The sequence below is a fragment of the Coregonus clupeaformis genome, chromosome 31, assembly GCF_020615455.1.
Source record: "Coregonus clupeaformis isolate EN_2021a chromosome 31, ASM2061545v1, whole genome shotgun sequence".
NCBI classification, from domain to species: domain Eukaryota; kingdom Metazoa; phylum Chordata; class Actinopteri; order Salmoniformes; family Salmonidae; genus Coregonus; species Coregonus clupeaformis.
The window spans coordinates 2897388-2925382 of record NC_059222.1 but is presented as its reverse complement, the minus strand read 5'-3'; the positions used below and the strand labels follow the sequence as shown (position 1 = coordinate 2925382).

General features: G+C 43.2%; 1 protein-coding gene across 2 annotated transcripts in view; it reads left to right on the top strand.

The window, feature by feature from the left end:
- The first annotated feature begins 1399 nt into the window (after positions 1–1399).
- The window catches only part of LOC121547174 (dnaJ homolog subfamily C member 7), a 47342-nt gene continuing 20746 nt past the window's right edge, over positions 1400–27995 (top strand). Inside the window, exons 1-4 of one of the 2 annotated variants that reach the window (XM_041858305.2) lie at positions 1400–1496; positions 16982–17070; positions 17348–17472; positions 19387–19500. In XM_041858305.2, coding sequence (XP_041714239.2) covers positions 1426–1496; positions 16982–17070; positions 17348–17472; positions 19387–19500 — 399 coding nt within the window. In that variant the 5' untranslated portion in view covers positions 1400–1425. The remainder of the gene's footprint in view (positions 1497–16981; positions 17071–17347; positions 17473–19386; positions 19501–27995) is intronic. The other variant, XM_041858306.2, reaches the window with a different exon arrangement.

Below are 27995 nucleotides of genomic sequence, written 5' to 3'. Positions count from 1 at the left end.
CACATTACAGCATGTTTCATAAATGAATATAAACAATATATAATGTGTAATACAGTGGGGAGAACAAGTATTTGATACACTGCCGATTTTGCAGGTTTTCCTACTTACAAAGCATGTAGAGGTTTGTAATTTTTATCATAGGTACACTTCAACTGTACCTAATCTAAAACTGTACGGAATCTAAAACAAAAATCCAGAAAATCACATTGTATGATTTTTAAGTAATTAATTTGCATTTTATTGCATGACATAAGTATTTGATACATCAGAAAAGCAGAACTTAATATTTCGTACAGAAACCTTGGTTTGCAATTACAGAGATCATACGTTTCCTGTAGGTCTTGACCAGGTTTGCACACACTGCAGCAGGGATTTTGGCCCACTCCTCCATACAGACCTTCTCCAGATCCTTCAGGTTTCTCCACAGAAATTGATAGCCTGTATGGTGACAGTGATTGTGTCTGTTAAACAGGTAAACTTGTGGTAAACTGGGAACTCTGGGGCAAAAACAAGGTCAAATCATGACATCAGTGATTTTCAGGTCAGAATGTCAGAGAAAGATGACAGAGTTTCTGAATTGGAATTCCGAGTTGGATGACTGTTCAAAACAAATTTTCCTAGTCGGAGCTCGTTAGTTTTCCCGAGATCCCAGTTGTCTTGAACGCACTGAAGTCGGAAGTCAGAGATTGACGAGTTCCCAGTTGTTATGAATGCGCCACTAGAGACCTAGGCTACCTCTTATTTCTGAATATGCTCCCTTCAACAAAGAAGGCCTTGTGTCCATATTGATTTGAGAAATAGGCATATCTACACAGTAATGGTGGCTAGCTGCAAATCAACAAGCCTAATACTTTTTTGGCTGAGGTGATATGTCTATTTTAGCTAAATCAACAAATTCAATTGATTAGATTACTCTGGCAATGAAAAATCTTTTTTTTACAAAATCATGTACATGTAGAAGTCATGTAGACGTTTGTAAGGCTTTCATGGTGAGATCTTTAATAATAAACTATACATACTTAAACTAACACCTGTCAGTGTCAGGTGTTTAGGAAGTGAACACTACCTCTATCTCCATGACGTGTCCATGTCACGTGACATGAACGTGACGTGAACGCGTCGGCAGTTTGAGGCCTTTGAATAAAAGTTGTCTCCATTGACAGTCTATGTTAATTCATTGCGGTATTTTATGGCGCTAGGAAGAAATTAGGTGATTTGGTGAGAGGTGTCAGTAGCTTAATTTCGCTGAATTCTGGCTTTGAATCACTCACCATACGCCTGGCTGAGGCTCTCTAAATCTATCCAATCACCGCTCTCATGCTGTTGACCAATGACACGGACGTATGTAGGCTGGAATACGCCCCTAGGCGTGGCTTTGGCTAACCTCGTTTGTGAAAAAAAGAGACGCGTTCCTTTCAGGAAAAAATGGCAGCTGTTGACATCGTCATGCCGATGGAACTAGAGCCACAAATAATCAGTGACGACGACATGGAGAGGTAGCTAAATATGCACTTTTTCATAAATGTGTACGGGTTGTGAAGAAAGTATCCTTTGTTATTTGATCGAAATCCAAGCATAATCGTCATCTATTTCTACTTAGCGGGGCCTACCTGGCTAGCTAACTGACGTTAGCTAAAGGTAGCTACAATTAACTAGCTAATCCAAGGGGGGTAAGAAAGAGTGCCATTGTCAACAGTCTCGAGTCTCTAGACAGAACATTCCAGAAAACTACTACTAGCTAGGATAGTTTGCTAACTATGCCGTTTGTTCCTTCGTATTGACAATTACTTTACAATTTACAATGACAAAATGGGTTTATATTTGAGGTTCTACTATTTTTGTAATCTAGCTAATTGACTAAATCTGCAAACTACCCTGAACTGTGCTGGTTTTCTGTTTGTATCCTTTGTCACTGCATTATGGCCACTCAACTGCTACTGTCAAATAACGTTAAGGTTGCCCATATTGAGGCCAAAGATGGGGAGACATGCTGAGGCCAGACGGAATGATCAATTTCTCAGTCACGTTGATGATAATGCCATCATAGTAGCTACTAGTGCCACACAATAGTGTACAAAATAACTGTGAATATCGGTCTGCTCATTACATTTTTAAAATGAACAACGGATGTGGCCTTTTTTGCCTACTTAGCGTCGAGATCCATGTCCAGTTACCTATGAGTTTTGTGCACGCTAGTTAGCAACTCTTGGCATGCAAGTTTGGTTTTCAAAAGTGTGCACTTGATATGGTGTAGATGTGGTGGCAAAATATCACGCTGTTACACCTGCAAACATTGCAGCTAGTTTACATGGGCCTAATGGAAGAAAGAGGATGTGGACAGTTAACCCAAACCAAATGACACAATTAGGTGGTAAATCGGAACAAGCTGTTTGCATTCGTTTTCGAATTGATAGATCTCTGTCGAGGGAGGAGCTGGTTTTTACATAGTGTACAAGCCTATTTATTAATTCTGAACACATTCCGTTTGTTGTCGAAATACTTACTTCTATGTTCGCTAGATGGACAGGCAAACGCCGCCGAGTACTAAACTGTAAACCCATATAAACTTGTGTACTATCCATGGCACTATCGCTGCTAATCACGTTATCCGTATCTAAGGTAGTAGACAGCTGGTGACATCGCGAGAGATCTCTGTCCGATAAACTTGTATTTCTAATTTAACTATTTAGCCATAGAAACGTGATACATTAACGCAAGCTGTAAAATGACTCCCAACATAGAACACAGCAACCTTAGTAATGTCGCTAACTGGCTAGTTACAACAAGTAGATCTGTCGCTAGCTAGCAGGAGCAGATAACCTATATATATACAAAAGTATGCGGACACCCCTTCAAATGAGTGTATTTGGCTATTTCAGCCACATCCGTTGCTGACAGGTGTATAAAATCGAGCACACAGACACGCAATCTCCATAGACAAACATTGGCAGTAGAATGGCCTTACTGAAGAGCTCAGTGACTTTCAACGTGGCACCATCGTAGGATGCCACCATAGATAGAACAGTGAGACAGATATTTCTGTGAAGCATCCGATTGGCGTTTCCTCTCACTACCAAATATGGTAGTGAGAGGAAGCCCACTGGCGGTAGGAGAAGATGGAACGAGATGCATTTGGGACGATATTCAGCACATTTTCTTATCGATGAAACATTTGATCTCAGTACAGTTATGTTCCCAAAAGTAGAATCTGTTATGAACATAGTGGACTAAGTTTTGTAGACTTTACCCGTTTAAAAAAATCACTTTGTTTAGAAGGAGTGTAAAGGCGAATTGAGTTATTGCGCACTTCAGAGTAGGAGTTCCCTAATGGAAATAGGCAGATGCGTGCTAGAACGCGCCTATAGGATCTCGCTAGCTCGTGCTTGGCTCTGCCCACCTCCTTTCTTCTGCCCACTATGACTCATATGTTCCTGTTGGAAACGGCAGGCTGTGGTCTATCTTGGTTTAGTTCTAAAATCCTTTGATGCCACCTTTCCAAAAAGTCATTTTGTCACATTTCTGCCCTGCTAGAGGTTCCCAGTCAACTGTAAGTGCTGTTATTGGGAAGTGGAAACGTATAGGAGCAACAACGGCTCAGCCACAAAGTGGTAGGCTACACAAGCTCACAGAACGGGACCGCAGAGTGCTGAAGTGCGTACCAAGCTCACAGCTGAGTGCTTAAGCACGTAGCTCGTAAAAATTGTTTGTCCTTGGTTGCAACACTCACTACCAAGGTCCAAACTGCCTCTGGAAGTAACGTCAGCACAATAACTGTTCGTCGGGAGCTTCATGAAATAGGTTTCCATGGCCGAGCAGCCGCACATAAGCCAAAGATCACCATGTGCAATGCCAAGCGTCTCCTGGAGTTGTGTAAAGCTCGCCGCTATTGTACTCTGGAGCAGTGGAAACGCGTTCTCTGGAGTGATGAATCACGCTTCATCATCTGGCAGTCCTATGGATGAATCTGGGTTTGGCGAATGCCAGGAGAACGCTACCTACCTGAATGCATTGTGCCAACTGTAAAGTTTGGTGGAGGAGGAATAATGGTTTGGGGCTGTTTTTCATGGTTCGGGCTGGGATCCTTAGTTCCAGGGAAGTGAAATCTAAATGCTACAGCATACAATGACATTCTAGACGATTCTGTGCTTCCATCTTTGTGGCAACAATTTGGGGAAGGCCCTTTCCTGTTTCAGCATGACAATGCCCCTGTGCACAAAGCGAGGTCCATACAGAAATGGTTTGTCGAGATCAATGGGGAAGAACTTGATTGGCCTGCACAGGAGCCCTGACCTCAACCCCATCGAACACCTTTGGGATGAATTGCAACGCTGACTGTGAGCCAGGCCTAATCGCCCAACATCAGTGCCCGACCTCACTAATGCTCTTGTGGCTGAATGGAAGCAAGTCCCTGCAGCAATGTTCCAACATCTAGTGGAAAGCTTTCTCAGAAGAGTGGAGGACCAACTCCATATTAATGCTCATGATTTTGGAATGAGATGTTTGACGAGCAGGTGTCCACATATCTTTGGGGATGTAGTGTCGCTTTATCGCTAGCATGTCATTCCGGGACGATGAGCGTTTTAGCTATCAGTTTATTCCAAGTAATCATTTAAGACAACAAAAATCTATTGGACAAGTAGTGTAAATCTAATACTGTCAAGGCAGGACACTAACTTCATTCATACTGACAAATAAGAAATGCCACATTATCCCTGTCAATAGTTGGAGTAGGATGATGGCAGAGCACCCTGCCTCAGACTGTCAGGATGTTCATTTTCTAGCTCACAAACTACATTCCTTTGCTGTGATTTATTTGATTCATTCTGGTCTCTCACTTTTGTCTCACATGATCTATTCAGCTCTCCTGTGTCCTGCTCCCAGAGACCAACCAAGTATTGGCTGATTCACTCACCTGTGAGGAGAACCATCCTACTGCAGTTTGAATTAGCCCTGCTGTCACTATTTAGACATTGGGACCACGTATGCATTTGCCTGTTGGCTTTTCTTTTTGGGGTTTGTCTTAAACAGTCTAGTGCATTTTAAAGTTGAAGAACACCAACTACAGATACGTGCTTGTTTGAACATCTCAAAGACTCAATTCAATGTAGAATCAGTTTAACAGGTGACAAACAGATTATTTTACTATTGTAACATGCAGTGGGGATAATTCTATTGTCCCCATCAGGAGCCCAGTCTTTTGCCATAGATGGTAGAGTTCTCGTCTCTGGACCACACAAGCTTTAGATTGCATTCTGCTAAGGCACTTGTGTCACTACATCGGTCCGCTACATTGGTGATCAGGGTGGGATCCTTTCGATACGCCTATAGGGCCTGAGCACACAAATGCTCCTAGAGAGAAGGGAGAATACTGAAGCATGTGTTGATGACTCTTCTACAGTCTCTATCAGAGGCCCAGGCTTTTGGCATACATGGTAAAGCTCTCATTTCTGAACTGTAACATTGTAAGATTGTGCCCTCCACGGCACTAAATATACATTGATTGGTAGGTTACACTATATTTAGATACTACTGCCTGAGACACCTTTTCTATTAGTCTCCGTACTCAATAAAATCACTTTGTGATGGTGTTTTTTGTCCCAATGTATATGCAAACGTGCATTATGGAAAACATGTCTCATACTCAGTCATAGTTAGTAAGTAGAATAATTAATTGATTGGCAAGATTTTGGCACTGTCAACTTTTTGAAGGTTAATAGGAATGTTAATAATTTAAACCACCTAAATATACTCACGTTCACTGAACATTTAATATTTGAAACTCACATTTCCCAACTGCTTTTTCTATAATCCTACAAGCTCTTTTATTATTCTCCATACCTTATATTCCAATGCAGCCAACATTATGCATGGTCACCATGGTATTGGGAAGCTGCTGTTTGTTAGGTCCAGTGTTGGTTGCCTTTGTTTGGTAAACTTGACACTGTGGTGGATAGTTGGGTGTGTGCTGTGTTGGAGAGGGGAACATTGGTTAGTTTCCAGGCCCTTGCCCAGGCTGGAAACTCTTGCTCTACAGTCGTGGTCAAAAGTTTTAAGAATGACACAAGTATTGGTCTTCACAAAGTTCGCTGCTTCAGTGTTATGAGATATTTTTGTCAGATGTTACCATGGTATACTGAAGTATAATTACAAGCAATCCATACGTGTCAAAGGCTTTTATTGACAATTACATTAAGTTTATGCAAAGAGTCAATATTTGCAGTGTTGACCCTTCTTTTTCAAGACCTCTGCAATCCGCCCTGGCATGCTGTCAATTAACTTCTGGGCCACATCCTGACTGATGGCAGCCCATTCTTGCATAATCAATGCTTGGAGTTCGTCAGAATTTGTGGGGTTTTGTTTGTCCTCCCGCCTCTTGAGGATCGACCACAAGTTCTCAATGGGATTAAGGTCTGGGGAGTTTCCTGGCCATGGTCCCAAAATGTCGATGTTCTGTTCCCCGAGCCACTTAGTTATCACTTTTGCCTTATGGCAAGGCGCTCCATCATGTTGGAAAAGGCATTGTTCGTCACCAAACTGTTCTTGGATGGTTGGGAGAAGTTGCTCTCGGAGGATGTGTAGGTACCATTCTTTATTCATGGCTGTGTTCTAAGGCAAAATTGTGAGTGTGCCCACTCCCTTGGCTGAGAAGCAACCCCACACATGAATGGTCTCAGGATGCTTTACTGTTGGCATGACACAGGACTAATGGTAGCGCTCACCTTGTCTTCCGCCAGCGTGCAGTTTATTTATTTATTGTGAGGCTACTGTGTGTAATTACCCACAGCAAATCCGCACCAAGAGTAGGGTTGATCTATTGTATGATTTGGGGAAGCTCCTTATATATCTCATCTCTCCTGTGGTGCACAGTGTAATTGGCACTTGTCTTGACCCAGATTATTTACCTTTCATTACAGAGGGTTTTGTGTCTCTGTTAGGAAGTAACGTGCCAGTGAAGATCCTGAGGGGGACAGGTGCCTCTGAGTCATTTGTGTTAGTCTGTGTTACCCTTCTCTGCTGAGACTGACTTGGGGAATAGTGTTCTAATTACGGGAATCGTGTTGAACACACTGTCAGTTCCACTGCATAACTGATGTTGGATTCTGAACTGGTGAAAGGCGAGGTTTTTGTAGGGCTGCGTCCTTTGTTGCCTGTTGAGGGTATCAACGTTATCCTTGGGAATAACTTGGCTGGTGAGCGTGTATGGCCTGTCGTGTCTCCATCTCTAGTGGTTTCCGCTAAGCCATCATTCTCGCTGTTTGGAATCCGTAACGTTATTCAGTGACCAAGGTTCTAATTTCACCTCTAATCTGTTTGGGCAGGTTCACCAACAGCTCCAAATTAAACACAATTTGGCTAGCGCCTATCACGCGCAGAGTCGAGGAGTGCTGGAACGTTTCCATCAAACACTTAAATCTTTGTTGAGAGCTTATTGTACAGCGACGGATAAGGATTGAGAGGAGGGGTTGCCATGGTTACTGTTAGCCGCCAGGGAGGTTTCACAGGAGAGTACAGGTTTCAGTCAAAGTGACATTGTGTTCGGACATAGTGTGCGTGGGCTTCTAGCAGTGCTCCAGGATGACTGGAAGTCTCCCAAGCCACCTCAGTCCCTGTTATCTTATATGTGTGATTTCCGGCGACGCCTGTACGCCGCTGGTGAGATGGCTAAAAAGAAGCTGTTATCTTCACAGTGGAGGATGAAAGGAATATTTGATCGGCGAGCTGAGCCTCGTCACTTTAGTCCAGGTGACCAGGTTCTTTTCTTTTCTTTTTTAAGGGGGTAGATCAGCTTTAATATTGCAGATTGTAACTTCTATCAATGTAATTGTCTGCATCACTTCCAATCCCCCATGTTTTTTTCCCTTGTATATATATATATATATATAATGCATGCATACATACATACATACATACATACATACATACAACATATACACATCCTTAAAAAAAATATTTCCCTTTATTATCTTCCAACACCACCCCATCCCTAATTGGAGTAAACTAGTGAACAACAACGCTTAGGACTCTACTTCCAGCTATGGTTCTTGCTCTGCTGCCAATTGTTGGATCTCCTTTTCAAGCCAAGTTGCAAGGTCCAAATACGATTGTGCGCCAGCGCACTGAGCAAAACTATCTAGTTGCCACTCCGGAACGGAGTAATGCGCACAAACTGTGCCATGTAAATCTGCTAAAACCCTATTACGCACGTTCCTCTGGGGCCGAACAGTGGGAGACTGCGAAGGATGTAAAACCTGTTATTTTGGCTGGTACTGTTACATCGCTGGGTTCTTCTTTTTGTCACGCTGTGTCCGTGCATGGTGAGGAGGATGTCCCTGGTCCCGACGATTGCGTACTGCAGGGTTGATTAAACAATTCAGTCACTGGATGTTTTGGATAGCCTTCTCGCTCATCTACCTTCTGATAGGCGAGACGAGGTGGTCGCTATGATTCAGAGTTTTCCAGTTTTGTTTTCTGATACGCCTACACGTACAAACTTAATACAGTTACATTTACATAATTTAGTAGACGCTCTTATCCAGAGTGACTTACAAATTGGTGCATTCAACTTATGATAGCCAGTGGGACAACCACTTTTTTTATTTTTTTTAAGGGAGGGGGGGTGGGGGGGTAGAAGGATTACTTTTATACTATAGCCAGGTGTTCCTTAAATAGGAAGGGTTTCAAGTGTCTCCGGAAGGTGGTCAGTGACTCCGCTGTCCTGGCGTCGTGGGAGAGCTTGTACCACCATTGGGGTGCCAGAGCAGCGAATAGCTTTGACTGGGCTGAGCGCGAACTGTGCTTCCGTAGAGGTAGGGGAGCTAGCAGGCTAGAGGTGGATGAACGTAGTGGCCTTGTTTGGGTGTAGGGTCTGATCAGAGCCTGAAGGTAAGGAGGTGCCGTTCCCCTCACAGCTCCATAGGCAAGCACCATGGTCTTGTAGTAGATGCGAGCCTCAACTGGAAGCCAGTGGAGTGTGCGGAGGAGCGGGGTGACATGAGATAACTTGGGAAGGTTGAACACCAGACGGGCTGCAGCATTTTGGATAAATTGTAGGGGTTTAATGGCACAGGCAGGGAGCCCAGCCAACAGCGAGTTGCCGTAATCCAGACGGGAGATGACAAGTGCCTGGATTAGGACCTGTACTGCTTTCTGTGTAAGGTAGGGTCGTACTCTGCGAATGTTGTAGAGCATGAACCTGCAGGATCGGGTCACCGCTTTGATGTTAGCGGAGAACGACAGGGTGTTGTCCAGGGTCACGCCAAAGTTCTTTGCACTCTGGGAGGAGGACACAATGGAGTTGTCAACTGTGATGGCGAGATCATGGAGCGGGCAGTCCTTCCCCGGGAGGAAGAGCAGCTCAGTCTTGCCGAGGTTCAGCTTGAGGTGGTGATCCGACATCCACACTAATATGTATGCCAGACATGCAGAGATGCGATTTGCCACCTGGTTATCAGTTAATTGTGTGTCGTCTGTGTAGCAATGATAGGAGAGACCATGTGAGGATATGACAGAGCCAAGTGACTTGGTGTATAGAGAGAATAGGAGAGGGCCTAGAACTGAGCCCTGGGGGACACCAGTGGTGAGAGCACGTGGTGCGGAGACAGATTCTCACCACGCCACCTGGTAGGAGCGACCTGTCAGGTAGGACGCAATCCAAGAGTGAGCCGCGCCGGAGATGCCCAACTCGGAGAGGAGGATCTGATGGTTCACAGTATCAAAGGCAGCGGATAGGTCTAGAAGGATAAGAGCAGAGGAGAGAGAGTTAGCTTTAGCAGTGCGGAGAGCCTCCGTGACACAGAGAAGAGCAGTCTCAGTTGAATGACCAGTCTTGAAACCTGACTGGTTTGGATCAAGAAGGTAATTCTGAGAGAGATAGCAGGAGAGTTGGCTAGAGACGGCACGCTCAAGAGTTTTGGAGAGAAAAGAAAGAAGGGATACTGGTCTGTAGTTGTTGACATCGGAGGGATCGAGTGTTTTTTGAGGAGGGGTGCAACTCTCGTTCTCTTGAAGACTGAAGGGACATGGCCAGCGGTCAAGGATGAGTTGATGAGCAAGGTGAGGTAAGGGAGAAGGTCTCCGGAAATGGTCTGGAGAAGAGAGGGGATAGGGTCAAGTGGGCAGGTTATTTGTCGGCCGGCCCTCACAAGTCGCAAGATTTCATCTGGAGAGAGAGGGGAGAAAGACGTCAAAGCATAGGGTAGGGCAGTGTGAGCAGGACCAGCGGTGTCATTTGACTTAATAAATGAGGATCAGATGTCGTCAACCTTCTTCTTTTCAAAATGGTTGACGAAGTCATCCACAGAGAGGGAGGTGGAGGAGGAGGATTCAGCAGGGAGGAGAAGGTGGCAAAGAGCTTCCTAGGGTTAGATGCAGAGGCTTGAAATTTAGAGTAGTAGAAAGTGGCTTTAGCAGCGGAAACAGAGGAAGAGAATGTAGAGATGAGGGAGTGAAAAGATGACCGGTCCGCAGGGAGTCTAGCTTTCCTCCATTTCCGCTCAGCTGCCCGGAGCCCTCTTCTGTGAGCTCGCAATGAGTCGTCAAGCCACGGAGTAGGAGGGGAAGACCGAGCCGGCCGGGAGGATAGGGGACATAGAGAGTCAAAAGATGCAGAAATGGAGGAGAGGAGGGTTGAAGAGGCAGAATCAGGAGATCGGAGGGAGAAGGATTTAGCTGAGGGAAGAGATGATAGGATGGAAGAGGAGAGAGTAGCGGGAGAGAGAGAGCGAAGGTTGCGACGGCACATTACCATCTGAGTAGGGGCAGAGTGAGTAGTGTTGGAGGAGAGCGAGAGAGAAAAGGATACAAAGTAGTGGTCGGAGACTTGGAGGGGAGTTGCAGTGAGATTAGTAGAAGAACAGCATCTAGTAAAGATGAGGTCAAGCGTATTGCCTGCCTTGTGAGTAGGGGGGGATGGTGAGAGGGTGAGGTCAAAAGAGGAAAGGAGTGGAAAGAAGGAGGCAGAGAGAAATGAGTCAAAGGCAGACGTAGGGAGGTTATTGTCACCCAGAACTGTGAGGGGTGAGCCATCCTCAGGAAAGGAACTTATCAAGGCGTCAAGCTCATTGATGAACTCTCCAAGGGAACCTGGAGGGCGATAAATGACAAGGATGTTAAACTTTAATGGGCTAGTGACTGTGACAGCATGGAATTCAAATGAGGAGATAGACAGATGGGTCAGGAGAAAAAGAGAGAATGTCCACTTGGGAGAGATGAGGATTCCTGTGCCACCGCCGCGCTGACCAGATGCTCTCTGGGTACGTGAGAACACATGGTCAGACAAGGAAAGAGCAGTAGGAGTAGCAGTGTTTTCTGTGGTAATCCATGTTTCCGTCAGCGCCAAGAAGTCGAGGGACTGGAGGGTAGCATAGGCTGAGATGAACTCTGCCTTGTTGGCCGCAGAACGGCAGTTCCAGAGGCTGCCGGAGACCTGGAACTTCACCTGGGTCGTGCGCACAGGGACCACCAGATTAGAGTGGCAGCAGCCACGTGGTGTGAAGCGTTTGTATGGCCTGTGGAGAGAGGAGAGAACAGGGATAGACAGACACATAGTTGACAGGCTACAGAAAAAGGCTACAATAATGAAAAGGAGATCGGAATGAAATGAACTAAACATCTGGGAAAGCGAGAGAGTGGAGCCTCCCTCGCTTACCTTTCACTGAAACACTCAAATATAACTCTCCCAACTTCCACTTTAGAAATTATAATTGTTGTAAACTACAGCTGTTCAACGTTTTCTAGGAATAGACTCTAACTTAGTTTATTCAGCTAGCTAACTTGGTACAGTATTCTTCCGTGAAAACCGCCCAGGGCACCGTATCCTATGACGCCATAGCTAACTAGCATGCTAGCTTCCAATAACAAGGTTTAGCACCAATACTCGGTTACAACAAACTATCAATAGTGTGTTAACACGCTAAACAGATCATCCGTGTCTATCGTTGTGTAAAGTTTTGGGGTTAGTTTTGACAGTTTGAGTGAGTACGTCGTTAACTTATTCAGCCAGTTAATTAGCTAGCTAGAATAGTTAGCATATTAGCTAGCCATTGCTCTCGGTCAACGATCCAACCCCTCCCCCCACTGTATGAAACACACAGAGCCAAGCTAACGTTAACTACTCACCCATGTCTTGAATTCCTTTTGAATGACTCTGGTTACCAGTATGAAAAAATAAATGTAGGTTATAACTTACCCTTAGTAGCTACTGTTAGCTAGTTAAGTGTAAAGCTAGCCACTGAATCGATTCAGCCAGTTCAAGTCTGTCCCAATGGAGAGCGAGCGTCTCCAAATATTAAAGCTAGGTCGTTCCAGCTATTGTTTATTTAGCTATCCAGGTAGCAACAAGCTAGCTACATTTCGAGTAGCTACTAACTACCTAACGTTAACGCTTCAGATAATGAGGTTAGAAATACAGCTGAACGGTAGGTAGCTAGCTGGCATAATTACAGGTACTCTTAAGCATGAAATAACATTGGAAACAACTATCCACAGTTGCTAATAGTTACCAGTAGCTACCCGCTAGCTAGCTAGCTTTATTGGTCCAGGTAGTGGGTTAGCTAGCCTCGTGCTTCACCGGGCCCAGCCGAATACAATACTTACCTACAATAATTACATACAATAACTTCCTAGATAAACTACCTACAATACCTACCTACAATCTAAATACATGGTTTAAGTTTTACTCGTCACCATATAAGAAGCCAAGCTTACTTCCCGCCCTAGAGAAACACAACCTTACCCCATCGTGTCCTAAGTAATAGAAAACGATATTGACGTTGGGGATGCTGACCCTATCCGTCAGCGGTTCTATGGAGTTTCTTCAGAGAAACGTAGTTGTCTCGATGCTGAGATAAGGTACACGTTGGTGAATGATATTGCAGAGCCTTCTTTCTCCAGCTTGGCTCCTCCCTGTATCTTGGTCAGTAAACCGAATGAGACAAACCAATTTTGTACGGACTACCGTAAGGTAAACAGTGTCACTAAACCAGATTTAATTTCCTCTTCCTCGGATGGAGTACTGCGTTGATCAGGTCAGAGCAGCAAAGTTTGTGAGCAAGTTTGACCTGATAAAGGGCTATTGGCAGGTGCCACTGACGTGTAGGGCACGCAAAATCTCTGCCTCTACTACACCCTCCGGTCTGTACTCATATTTGGTTAGGAGTTTTGGCCTGCGTAACGCACCTGCCGCTTTTCAGCGCCTTATGAATCGGGTTTTCTCCGGTTGGATGCGCTGTTTATCTGGACGATGTAGTGGTTTATGCAGATATTTGGGAGGAGCATCTGTCCCGTATTCAAGCCTTGTTTGACCGCCTGGCTGCAGGTCGCCTCACTATCAACTTGGCAAAGTGTGAGTTTGCTCAGGCGACCGTGACGTACCTTGGTAAGGTGGTTGGGCAGGGTGAGGTGCGTCCTGTTCTGGCTAAAGTGGTAGCTATTGATGCTTTTCCACCGACAACTACTAAAAAGGCTTTTGATGATGCGAATAGGTTGCTTACCTCAACTCTTTTGCTGGCTGCTCCTCGCGTGGATTTGTCATTCACCTTGCAGGGTGGATGCGAGTCACGTGGGGGCAGGCGCAGTCCTGCTGCAAGCAGATGTGTACGGTGTTGAGGCCGTTAGTTTATTTTCTATTAAGTTTAACTGTGATCAATTGAACTACTCCATGGAGGAAAAAGAAGCGCTAGCACTCATATGGGCGCTACATCACTTCGAGGTGTAAGTCTGGTGTAGTACCTATTGTGGTCTACACCAACCATAACCCTCTTACCTTGAGGTCTATGATGTGTAGTAACCAGAGGATAATGAGATGGTGTTTTTACAGGCATTCCATCTCGATGTGCGGCACATCAGGTGGTCTGATAATGTGGTTGCTGACGCTCTCTTGTGTGTCCTTTTCCTGAACGCGTCTGGTCCTATTGATCGGTGGTCACGCGTTTTCTCATTTGCGTTGTTCCTGAGTGTTGTGAGGTATGCGTGTCGTGCACGTGACCAGCCACTGTTTAATATGTTTTGTCCTGTCACTCCTGTCATCTGTTCGCTGTTGTCCTCGTTTTTTTTCTTTCCTCTTAAAGGGTGCTTCCTGTGCGCAAAGGTAGCTGAGGTCTGGGGAGGACGAGGTTGGCTGGGGCAGTGGGGTAGCTTTAACCAGGGCAGTATGTTTGCGTTTCTGTATGTATTATTATTTTTTGTTTTTGTGAATATTTATATTATTATTTTTTGGGGGTTGGTGTGGTGTTCCGGTGTCCTTGGTGGTCCCCGGTTTTATGGGGTGGGCGGAGCTGGGAGGGTCGTCAGTGAGATGGGACACACCTGGGCTCGGGTGTGTCCCGGGGATAAATACACATTTCCCCCATACATCGAGGAGACTCTCCACGCAGTGTTTTGGGGCTTCTTTGTGTTGGTTTATTTTGGCACCCCTCACTATCACCATCTATGCACACATCCACTCACTTACACTATTGGCTACACACATCATTGTTACTTGTATATAGGTTACTTTATTTAATACAAATATTTTATTTCTTTTATCTCCTCGTTGTCTCCCTCTTTGTTACGAGCTACGAGCCGGTTCGTAACAGGTTATCTTATTGCAGAGCACATTGGACAACTGTTTTTAGAGAAGATTGTATCGTAAGGTATACTATATGTCTAGGTTATGCCGTATGTTTTGGCTAATATGCAGCTGTTGTTTTTAAAACTCCATTCTAGCATACGTGACACACCTTTGTATCTACATGCATTTGTTTGGTTTTCTATGCAAATATATGATTGAATATTTCTTTAAGCCTGCAGCTAGTTACTTGAAATGAGACATAAGCATGCCAAAACATGATACAAAATGTTTATTCACTGACAGAACGATAACTAATGAAACACAAGATTTGACATAATTGACATTTACAGTAGGTTATGTGATTTGACATGCCAAAGTGATTACTATTTGTAAAAATGCTTTATCTGCCTTCCGATGGAAACTAGTTAAGATATATTTTCTATGTATAGAGATGTATGTTTTTCTAGACGATGCAACATGCTGCCTTGTTGACAACATGATCGAGCGGCGCGTATTACTGTTCGATTTGAGAAGGACGCTCCTACCTCACCACTTTTGCCCTTTCACGTCACGGGCCATAGACTGGTGCACCGCGGCTCAGATTAATAGAACTCCCTCATTGGTTTCCTTACCTTGTAAGCAGTCTATGGACAAGGTATGGCAGCAATCCATGCTTTGGATTAGTTTCCCTGGCAGTGGCTGGCACGGTTATCAAATGCTAATGTTTTAGCATTTGTGTCACAAATCCCATTCAAGTCCTGGGACCGATATTAGCATTTATTTCGCATGTTCAAATCATCTATAAGTTACTTTATTGAGCATCACAATCCATTTTTAGGTACTTTTGGATCATTTGGACAGGATGTGTGAAAAGTGCAAATATCGGTACCATTACTTGAATGGGATTTGTGCCACAAATTCTAAAATGTTAGCATTTGGAAACAGTGGCAGACAAACTAAACCAAAGCATGGATTGCTTGTCCGTAGACTCGGGTGCGCAACTTTCACTGGGGACGGGTGGACATGTCTCCCCCACATTCTGAAATTTCCCCATTTTATTCAGGGGAAACGGAAGTTAGGTTGAAAATAGTGTCCCTGAAAACCGGCAACATCCGCTTTCTGCCAACGGCGCTAGGGTTATCTAGCTAGATATCTATCTACCGTTACCTGAGCGGTATCCTACGAAGCAAGCTAGTTCTACACATGGGTTTTCTAAAGATAACCAGATTCACATTCCAGCTCAGGCTTCATCCGTACTACGACAGTGGATATTGCTCGTCCGCCTGCCGCTAACTCTAGCAGGCTTGTAACTGTGCGTGCATGTCACAAGTGGCTAGTCGAACGCTGAACTGTTCATTGAGACGATGCTGAAACATCAATCCATGGGCAAGTCAGTGCCACATTTTAATTAATTAAATCAAAATGAACAAAGTTATTTAGTAAATGACATACATAGACCTAAATGGAACAGTCGCTTCAATCATGTCTTCCATAATGGTGGTTTATTTCTGTTGGTTTGTTGCCATTTTTCTGTGTAACCATTCAGTCAAAGCCTAGGCCTAGTCATTCCTGTAATGGACTATCAAATCAATATAAGCATATAAATATCATACCCGTATAATTTTTTTTTTTACCCTATTCATTTATTGATGCTTATTTAGTGTGGTGCATTTAATGTCACCTCAAAATGAAATAATCACAACAGTTGCGGCAGGTAGCTTAGTGGTTAAGAGCGTTGTGCCAGTAACCGAAAGGACGCTGGTTCTAATCCCCGAGCCGACTAGGTGAAAAATCTGTCGATGTGCCCTTGAGCAAGGCACTTAACCCTAATTGCTCCTGTAAGTCGCTCTGGATAAGAGCGTCTGCTAAATGACAAAAAAAAAAAAAAAGTTGCTAAATTGCCGCTATATCCGATTGAGTAGACTACACATCCCCTAGTAGTAGGCTTATGTCTTAATGATATATTTATTTGATCACCCTCCTTCATTGGGATTGCGGAAGTTTGCTCCTGCGCCTTCTATGTCCTCACACTGGGCCATTTGGTGCTGTTCTGTTTCTGTTCCAATCAGGTAAACATGCCAAGTGTGCTTTCCCGTTTGGTACACTGAGCCAATTCATTCTCATAGGTCAAAATGTGTTTCAGTTACAAAGACAATATCCCCTGGCTGCTATGCACAACAATAGATTGCCTCTGAATATTTTTGCTGACATCACAATCAAATACCAACAACAAGTAAAGAGGATTTGTCAATGGATTTCCCCCCGCTTAACTGGCTTGTTTGTTAAGCGTAATTATCCATCAATTACTGCTGAATTATAGGTAACAAATTGATAAGGGTATTACAGCATTTTTGGTAGATAGTCTTAACACTCCATTTGTTTCTCTCTCTAGCCTACATATTTAAACTGTTTGGTGTTTTTCCCTCTCCTCAGGGAGGCTGAGGGCTTCAAAGAGCAAGGAAATGCGTGCTATGTCAAGAAGGATTATTCTGAGGCATTTAACTACTACACAAAGGCCATTGGTGAGAATGCAACACTATCTTTGTACCCTAGTTTAAAACAAAACATGCTAGCCCGTAGCGTAGAGAGCAACCATGTAGGGACCTTTTTGAAGGATTCTCAAATTATATATTTTGTATTTAACTGGATCGTTAGAGACAATTCTCATTGACGACCAGTTTGTAAATTCAGCTAATACTATTTTATTTAGCTATTCAGACATGGTGATATGTTTCTCTGGAATTGTAGACTGTTGTTTCAAGGTGATTGACAAAGGCGTTACCTTTTTGTTTTTGACAGACGCATGTCCTAAAAACGCCAGTTACTATGGAAACCGGGCGGCCACCCTCATGATGCTGTGCCGCTTCCGAGAGGCCCTGGAGGACTCCCAGCAGGCCGTGCGGCTGGACGACTGTTTCATGAAGGTCAGAGTTCAGCCAGCTTGCTTCAGCGGCGTGACGCCATTGTAGAGTATAGGGTTGTCGCGATACCAGTATTACAATACTACATTTTCCTACTCTTGAGTCCTTTAAGAACCTACTTTATGTAAAATATGATGTGCTGTAACTTGGAAAATAAACAATTTTGGCTGTTTCCAATTAGGACTGTTTTCCTCAATAAATTGAGACTGCTTCATGTTTTGTTTCCTTGACATGATACTTCTGAGTATTACAATTAGAGCCCGACCGATAAATCTTTTTGCCGATATTATCGGCTGATGTTGGCCTTTCACAGATATGTGTTGGTCTTCCGTTTTTAAAACGCCGATTATTGTACATGAATGAACAAAAAAATCCGCTAATCTGAGCATTTTCTGAAATTTTTGTATAAGTTTTCCATGTTTGCCCTGAAGAGGGCTCTCAAAGTTTATATAAGCCTCTCACTGAACGTCATTCAGTAGGCAGCTGATGGCAAAGGGTTAATTGTGAACAGTAGTAGGTATGCTGGGTTGACGATGCCACCGCATTTGAAAAAGTAATTAATCAAAAGTAAATCAAACTGGCTATGTACACTTCACCCAAGCAAGTAGTCCTGTCCTCATCACATTTTCTCACTTCGCGAACATTAGCCAGCTAGCAAGTTATTTTAGCTAGCAGGCTGTGCTGCTAATGCGATAGCTAACTAGACTGGTGGCGAAAGTTATACAGTAACACTAGTTGCAGCTATTGTCTGCCTACTGTGTGTTGGGTTAGTTTTCTTTTTGATCTGCAAAAAACAAGACACCCCCGCTGATCTGTCATTCAGGCCATGTGCTGATGATGTGATTTAGATTGTTACTTGCTAGAACGAGTTGTGGCACAAATGAGTGCGGCAAGCATAAACGTTGTCGCGCTTGCCATACAGAGTTGAAATATCTAGCTAATACATTTTGTATTGAATAACATTGCTTGTGCTGTAATGATTTGAGACTTAGGCTTTGGTTAAAGATCAGTAGAAATGCTTTAAAGTTTAGATGATAGTGTAGACTTTAGAAGAAGAGCGATGACTATCTGGTGATGATTCGGATACAACGTTGTCATCTCACTGCCTGTTCTTAAAGCGGCAGTACAACATTACAAGTGCAATTTCATATTTACATTGAGATTACATTTATTAATTCAGCCAGGGCATCTACCTACTGTACACTGCAGATGGTCCCTCCCATAGAGATTCTAATAATTTTTATAGTATTCTAATTACATTTAGCAGATGATCATATCCAGAGCGACTTACAGTTAGTGCATTCATCAACAACCATATATCTCAGTCATAGTAAGGACAGTTTTTCTCAAAGTATCTCAGCAAAGTCTGTGCTAGTAGGGGGGGTGGGGAAGTCAAGTGTGAGTGTTAGTTCCCAATGGTCCCTCCCCTGTCTGTTTTGAGTGCTTTGTAATTGGCTTTATATTCCTAGAGGATAACTTTAGTTAAATCAGTTTTGCATAGGCCTACAAAAAATCTATATCATTGTTCACACCTTATTCATGTCTAGTAAGTAGTTGCAGATTTGTAGTTATTCACCATGTAAACTATGAAATGTATAGTAATGTTCTTAATGTTAATTTAAAAGGTTTGTGGCTAAAATGTCAGAAATCATCGTTTTAAAGTAGTCAATTGCAGCAGAATTTCTGCACAAAGCTCTACTTTTCATTCCAGCAATAAAAAATCCAATACTTTTGGCAGATATATCGGTAATTGGCACATTTTTTTAACCGGAATTGGTATTGGATCCAGAAATCCGTTATCGGTTGGGCTCTAATGATGATACTGGTATCGTGAAAACCCTATGTGGAGCACACCAACCCTTTGTAGTCATCCAGCAGCTTTAACCAGGAAGTATCTTCCCACCCACTGCACCACAGGGCCATCTGCGAGAGGGCAAGTGCCACTTGTCGTTGGGCAATGCCATGGCAGCCAGCCGCTGCTTTCAGAAGGTCCTGGAACTGGAGCCAAGCAACAGCCAGGCGCAGCAGGAGGTGGGTCCAAGTAACGTTGACGACCTTAAATGACCTGGGACTATTAGACAAATACTTATACGTGCATACCTAGATCTTCCCTCTCGTTTCCCATTGAACATTTACATTTGCTTCACTTGTTCTACTTTTTTAAATGTTGTTAAAGGCCTAGTGCTGCCAAAAATGTGATTTTCCTGTGTTTTAAAAAAAAATATATATATATATATACATACACACACATTTCCACACTGAGGTTGGAATAATACTGTGAAATTGTGAACATTATGATAATGCCTTTTTAGTTTAAGTGCTGTTTGGAAGAAAAAAAACACCTGGAAATTCGGCCTTTTTGGTGGGATGGAGTTTTGGCCTGCCTGGTGACACCAGCTGGTAACTTAGTTAATAGGGCTGTGAGGGTAATGGAATTTTGGATGATGGTAATTGGCCAGCCAAATTAATGCGTTCACCCTAATAACCTATAGAATAGCAAAAATATTAATTGTTTTGACGTACATTTTCTTGTCTCTGCTCCTGACTGCATGTGCTGCCATAGAATTAGAATGAATAGAACGGGCGTCCCCAGATCCATATACAGTGGGGAGAACAAGTATTTGATACACTGCCGATTTTGCAGGTTTTCCTACTTACAAAGCATGTAGAGGTCTGTAATTTTTATCATAGGTACACTTCAACTGTGAGAGACGGAATATAGAACAAAAATCCAGAAAATCACATTGTATGATTTTTAAGTAATTAATGTGCATTTTATTGCATGACATAAGTATTTGATACATCAGAAAAGCAGAACTTAATATTTGGTACAGAAACCTTTGTTTGCAATTACAGAGATCATACGTTTCCTGTAGGTCTTGACCAGGTTTGCACACACTGCAGCAGGGATTTTGGCCCACTCCTCCATACAGACCTTCAGGTTTCGGGGCTGTCGCTGGGCAATACGGACTTTCAGCTCCCTCCAAAGATTTTCTATTGGGTTCAGGTCTGGAGACTGGCTAGGCCACTCCAGGACCTTGAGATGCTTCTTACGGAGCCACTCCTTAGTTGCCCTGGCTGTGTGTTTCGGGTCGTTGTCATGCTGGAAGACCCAGCCACGACCCATCTTCAATGCTCTTACTGAGGGAAGGAGGTTGTTGGCCAAGATCTCGCAATACATGGCCCCATCCATCCTCCCCCTCAATACGGTGCAGTCGTCCTGTCCCCTTTGCAGAAAAGCATCCCCAAAGAATGATGTTTCCACCTCCATGCTTCACGGTTGGGATGGTGCTCTTGGGGTTGTACTCATCCTTTTCTTCCTCCAAACACGGCGAGTGGAGTTTAGACCAAAAAGCTATATTTTTGTCTCATCAGACCACATGACCTTCTCCCATTCCTCCTCTGGATCATCCAGATGGTCATTGGCAAACTTCAGACGGGCCTGGACATGCGCTGGCTTGAGCAGGGGGACCTTGCGTGCGCTGCAGGATTTTATTCCATGCTGGCGTAGTGTGTTACTAATGGTTTTCTTTGAGACTGTGGTCCCAGCTCTCTTCAGGTCATTGACCAGGTCCTGCCGTGTAGTTCTGGGCTGATCCCTCACCTTCCTCATGATCATTGATGCCCCACAAGGTGAGATCTTGCATGGAGCCCCAGACCGAGGGTGATTGACCGTCATCTTGAACTTCTTCCATTTTCTAATAATTGCGCCAACAGTTGTTGCCTTCTCACCAAGTTGCTTGCCTATTGTCCTGTAGCCCATCCCAGCCTTGTGCAGGTCTACAATTTTATCCCTCATGTCCTTACACAGCTCTCTGTTCTTGGCCATTGTGGAGAGGTTGGAGTCTGTTTGATTGAGTGTGTGGACAGGTGTCTTTTATACAGGTAACGAGTTCAAACAGGTGCAGTTAATACAGGTAATGAGTGGAGAACAGGAGGGCTTCTTAAAGAAAAACTAACAGGTCTGTGAGAGCCGGAATTCTTACTGGTTGGTAGGTGATCAAATACTTATGTCATGCAATAAAATGCACATTAATTACTTAAAAATCATACAATGTGATTTTCTGGATTTTTGTTTTATATTCCGTCTCTCACAGTTGAAGTGTACCTATGATAAAAATTACAGACCTCTACATGCTTTGTAAGTAGGAAAACCTGCAAAATCAGCAGTGTATCAAATACTTGTTCTCCCCACTGTATTTAGAGTTTTTGAATTTTTGAATTTCTCAGGGCATTGTTTAAATATTCCCCATGCAATGTTAATAGGGAGCTAACATGACTGCCATATGTTGTAGTCATTGTCTCACGTCAGATGGCGTCACTCCTCCGTGACGCTCGTCCCTCAACTGATCTGTCTTGAAGGACGTGGAACTCATATTCAAATGTGAATATTGATCATCCGCCATTGTTATTTTTTAAACATTGTTCTTAATTTTCTATATCACTGCGCTCTCGTATGACTCTCCAAGAAATAGGCAGAATAACTAGCTAAATTATTACAAACGTTGACCATGATTTAATAGTTTGCAATTGTGAGAAAATCAAAACAAAGCGGTGGCTATCTCCTGCACAAATTGCCAGTGCAGTGACTTGATCAGCTGTGTAGCTAACAACTGTTGTAGCTAGCTAACTTACTGACACAGTTGGCTAGCTAGTTAGCTAGCTCTTCCTTAACTGACATAAAAATCCATGCTTAGCCTGTTTAAATTACCCTGACGTTGTAGACATGCAGCCCCACAATTAAGAGGAACTGACTTTTATCAGAGATCCGTCCGTAGATCAGCATGTTTCTCCGCGATCGTATCATTGATTCTGTTGAGCATAGCAGTTGACTCTGGAGGCTATTGCAATGACTCATGGGAGAAGAACAGCTGCTTCATGAAAACTCATAATGTAAGCATTAGCTCTACTAGCTACAGTAGCTTGCTAGCTAGCTTTTGTTGGAAGATTCAACATCGTGTGTGCAGCACTAAATAGGTAGCTGGTTGGTTAGCAGCATCGTTTCAGTCAAAGATGATTTCAGTGTTGGACAAATGTATGGAATTATGCTATTGAAGCACAATAAACCTTAACTAGATGTGAAATAGTGCGACTAAGACTTCCTCACCCAAAAAAACATTCTTGACATATTTATTGTTTTAGCTTAGATTAATTCAGACAGTTTTGAGGCAGAAATGGGGTTCAGCAGACGATGTCAACTAGGTAATATTTTTTAACGTTATGACAGCCCATTGTAGCCAAACTACTTTTGATCTATCCCATTACCCTTTGCGAGATACGAGACCGATCAGTGCAGCCAGAATCGACGCGCTATCTGATGTAAGACAATGATGTTTTAGTGTTATGTAAATGCATCATAATGCTCATTCTAGACATTCCGTTTTATAGTATTTTTCTAAATATTCCCATGTAGTGTTAATGGGGAATTAACATGGCTGCCATAGAATGTTGAAGTGTCTCTGTGCGTTCGTAAATTCACTCTGGCTATCTACTCCGATTTCAGAGCACTCTGGTCTGTGTGTGCCAGAGCGAAGAATAACTGATGAATTTACAAACGCGCCACACCCGTTGAATATGACCTGTGTCAGTAAATGTCTGAAAATAAGTAATTAAATTGTTGCCAGCAGCACAGTTATAGTCACCAACACTCTAGATAACATGAAAACAGCCTAACCAGCTCTGCTAGGGCAAGTAAAATGGTCAGAGTGAGGTGTTCTCTCGTGTGTCTGGAAGTAGCTAGCAAGCAATTCAACTTTAGCCAGTTAGCTTGGGTGCTTGACTGCCGTTGTGAGGTCAGAACGCTCAGATCAACCCAACTTCTCAGCCGGAGCATCCAGTGTGAGCTCTGAACGCTCCGAGAGTGAAACACTCTGAATTTATTAACAGTCAATCTGACAACGCTCTGAATTTACGAACGCCCAGAGTGCACTCTGAGCGCACTCTGGCGCTCGAGAGTGAATTTACGAACACACCCTAAATACATGGCTCTGGGCGTCCCCATTCAAGTCAATGATGCCATAATGGGTGGACTGGCGGATATTGCAAGGAGCAAAGCAGGAAGTGTGCCCATTAGGGATGCAAATTTCGGTCAATTTTGCTGCTGACTAAGCAACCCTCATTAACCGGTCAACAAAGAATACATTTTTTCCAAAACAGTAAAATTACGTGACCAACAGACAATACAAAGCATGCATACAAGGATCTGACATTTTTCATTTAAGAGCTTAATGAAAACATGCAACAATAGCAAGCCTATCGTCTTACAGTCAAAAGGCTATATAGCCTATTATTGAACATGCAACTGTTGTAATGAAGCAGCAAATAAACATTATTTTCAAGCATTTGCTAAAATGCAATTCGAGGGGAAAACAACGTTCTAAACAGTGCACCTAATGTGAGCGCTTCCATATGTGACGGAGATGAACATCTCAAACTTAGAAAGAGGGGGAATCTAATAGCAACAACTAGGATGGGTTGCTAATATTACTAGGATTGTGCCTTCTTGCTTCTGGACAACTAAATAATGTTGATATGAAAACCAATAGAACAGGAGATAAATGCTGGTTAATGGCATGAGGAAGTCTTTATAAAAAAGATTGCTTCGACATTTCTATGGTTTGATTTTGGCTAGACTACTTTGAAGCAAGCGAATACATGCCTCATTATTTAAAGTAAAACGTTCAGGTTTCAAACAATACTGCTTCAAGCTCATATTGTAACGTGCTGATAGCCTGCCTACCGTTGATTTATAGCCTATGCACTCAAATTGTGAATGGGATGCGCACTTTAATTATGAGTTGAGATTGAGTAGTAATAGTCGCTTTCTTTTTTGCATTTAGTGTTGTTATTTGTTGCCCGATGACTGGGCTTATAAAAGCACACGTTTAACTCCAGTGTCAGTACTGCGCTCGCGCTGTCTGACAGGTGATAGGCCATTCCGCTCTTCAAACTAGGCTCTGTATGCTGTGGGCGTGTGATAAGGTAAATGACGACCCAAAAACAGTGAGGGAAAAAAGTATTTGATCCCCTGCTGATTTTGTACGTTTGCCCACTGACAAAGACATGATCAGTCTATAATTTTAATAGTAGGTTTATTTGAACAGTGAGAGACAGAATAACAACAAAAAAATTCAGAAAAACGCATGTCAAAAATGTTATACCGTATTTTCCGTACTATAAGGCACACCGGAGTATAAGCAGCAGCAACTAAATTGAATGATATTGAATGATGTGTACATATATAAGCCGCACTGGACTATAAGCCGCAGGTGTTTTAATGTTTAATTACCATATGTAAGTGTTCGTGCACAGAGGGGATTGTCGGGAAAGAGACAAACTGTCTTGCTCTCGTTCTGTCTCTCGTACCACTCTCGGTTCCACTTTTACTTTTTCGCGCTACCTGTCTCACTCTTTTCCGGCCTCCAGCTTTTCCTGCTGGAGCCTACCGCTTAAAGGTGGGGGGCGCGGACCGGTCATAGAGCCCATAGAGTTAAAGTTGGTGGACTGTAACCTGTAAAATCCATAGATTTAGGAGGTCTTCTAGTGGCCGTTAGCTGTAAAAATCCATAGATTAGCCGCACCGTTATATAAGCCGCAGGGTCGAAAAATTTGAAAAAAGGCGCACCTTATAGTCCAAAAATTACGGTAAATTGATTTGCATTTTAATGAGGGAAATAAGTATTTGACCCCTCTGCAAAACATGACTTGGTACTTGGTGGCAAAACCCTTGTTGGCAATCACAGAGGTCAGACGTTTCTTGTAGTTGGCCACCAGGTTTGCACACATCTCAGGAGGGATTTTGTCCCACTCCTCTTTGCAGATCTTCTCCAAGTCATTAAGGTTTCGAGGCTGACGTTTGGCAACTCGAACCTTCAGCTCCCTCCACAGATTTTCTAAGGGATTAAGGTCTGGAGACTGGCTAGGCCACTCCAGGACCTTAATGTGCTTCTTCTTGAGTCACTCCTTTGTTGCCTTGGCCGTGTGTTTTGGGTCATTGTCATGCTGGAATACCCATCCACGACCCATTTTCAATGCCCTGGCTGAGGGAAGGAGGTTTTCACCCAAGATTTGACAGTACATGGCCCCGTCCATCGTCCCTTTGATGAGGTGAAGTTGTCACCTCCATGTTTGACGGTGGGGATGGTGTTCTTGGGGTTGAGTTGATGCCAAAGAGCTCGATTTTGGTCTCATCTGACCACAACACTTTCACCCAGTTCTCCTCTGAATCATTCAGATGTTCATTGGCAAACTTCAGACGGGCCTGTATATGTGCTTTCTTGAGCAGGGGGACCTTGCGGGCGCTGCAGGATTTCAGTCCTTCACGGCGTAGTGTGTTACCAATTGTTTTCTTGGTGACTATGGTCCCAGCTGCCTTGAGATAATTGACAAGATCCTCCCGTGTAGTTCTGGGCTGATTCCTCACCGTTCTCATGATCATTGCAACTCCACGAGGTGAGATCTTGCATGGAGCCCCAGGCCAAGGGAGTTGTTCTTTAGTGTTTCTTCCATTTGCAAATAATCGCACCAACTGTTGTCACCTTCTCACCAAGCTGCTTGCCTATTGTCCTGTAGCCCATTCCAGCCTTGTGTAGGTCTACAATCTTGTCCCCGACATCCTTGGAGAGCTCTTTGGTCTTGGCCATGGTGGAGAGTTTGGAATCTGATTGATTGCTTCTGTGGACAGGTGTCTTTTATACAGGTAACAAGCTGTGATTAGGATCACTCCCTTTAAGAGTGTGCTCCTAATCTCAGCTCGTTACCTGTATAAAAGACACCTGGGAGCCAGAAATCTTTCTGATTGAGAGGGGGTCAAATACTTATTTCCCTCATAAAATGCAAATCAATTTATAACATTTTTGACATGCGTTTTTCTGGATTTTGTTGTTATTCTGTCTCTCACTGTTCAAATAAACCTACCATTAAAATTATAGACTGATCATTTCTTTGTCAATGGGCAAACGTACAAAATCAGCAAGGGATCAAATACTTTTTTCCCTCACTGTAATTCCACTAAGTTATGCAAATTGTGCTGTAATTTGTTGATTCAACTCAACTGACATTACAAAAAATACATTTCATTGCATGAGCCACATCAGTTAACATCATTGGAATGAACGTTCTATATTTCCATGGAAATTATTGCATCACAATTCCAGGCAGCCATTGCGAGTGTATCCATGAGTTTACCAGTCAAATTGCCACACGAATGCCCGGCCGTCTTGTCTTCAGTCAGCTGTTCGTTCCCCCCTAAAATTAATATAATATACAGTCAAATGTAAATGTAGTAACAGTCAAAAGTTTTGACAAACCTACTCATTCAAGGGTTTTTCTTTATTTTTACTATTTTTTTACATTGTAGAATAATAGTGAAGACATCAAAACATTTATTTGGGCTGCTATTTGAGGCTGGTAACTCTAAATAACTTATCCTCTGCAGCAGAGGTAACTCTGGGTCTTCCAATCCTGTGGGGGTCCTCATGAGTGTGGTCCTCTGTAGCTCAGCTGGTAGAGCACGGCGCTTGTAACACCAAGGTAGTGGGTTCGATCCCCGGGACCACCAATACACAAAAATGTATGCACGCATGACTGTAAGTCGCTTTGGATAAAAGCGTCTGCTAAATGGCTTATTATTATTATTATTATTATTATTATTATTAATATTATTATTATTATGAGAGCCTGATTAATCATAGCGCTTGATGGTTCTTCCGACTGCACTTGAAGAAACTTTCAAAGTTCTTGAAAATGTCCCTATTGACTGACCTTCATGTCTTAAAGTAGTGATGGACTGTCGTTTCTCTTTGCTTATTTGAGCTGTTCTTGCCATAATATGGACTTGGTCTTTTACCAAATAGGGCTATCTTCTGTATACCCCCCCTCATACCTTGTCACAACACAACTGATTGTCTCAAACGCATTAAGAAGGAAAGAAATTCCAGAAATGAACTTTTTAAAGAAGGCACACCTGTTAATTGAAATGCATTCCAGGTGACGACCTCATGAAGCTGGTTGAGAGAATGCCAAAAGTGTGCAAAGCTGTCATCAAGGCAAAGTGTATGATATATATATATATATATATATATATATATACACACACACACACACAGTGGGGAGGACAAGTATTTGATACACTGCCGATTTTGCAGGTTTTCCTACTTACAAAGCATGTAGAGGTCTGTAATTTGTATCATAGGTACACTTCAACTGTGAGACGGAATCTAAAACAAAAATCCAGATAATCACATTGTATGATTTTTAAGTAATTAATTTGCATTTTATTGCATAACATAAGTATTTGATACATCAGAAAAGCAGAACTTAATATTTGGTACAGAAACCTTGGTTTGCAATTACAGAGATCATACGTTTCCTGTAGGTCTTGACCAGGTTTGCACACACTGCAGCAGGGATTTTGGCCCACTCCTCCATACAGACCTTCTCCAGATCCTTCAGGTTTCGGGGCTGTCGCTGGGCAATACGGACTTTCAGCTCCCTCCAAAGATTTTCTATTGGGTTCAGGTCTGGAG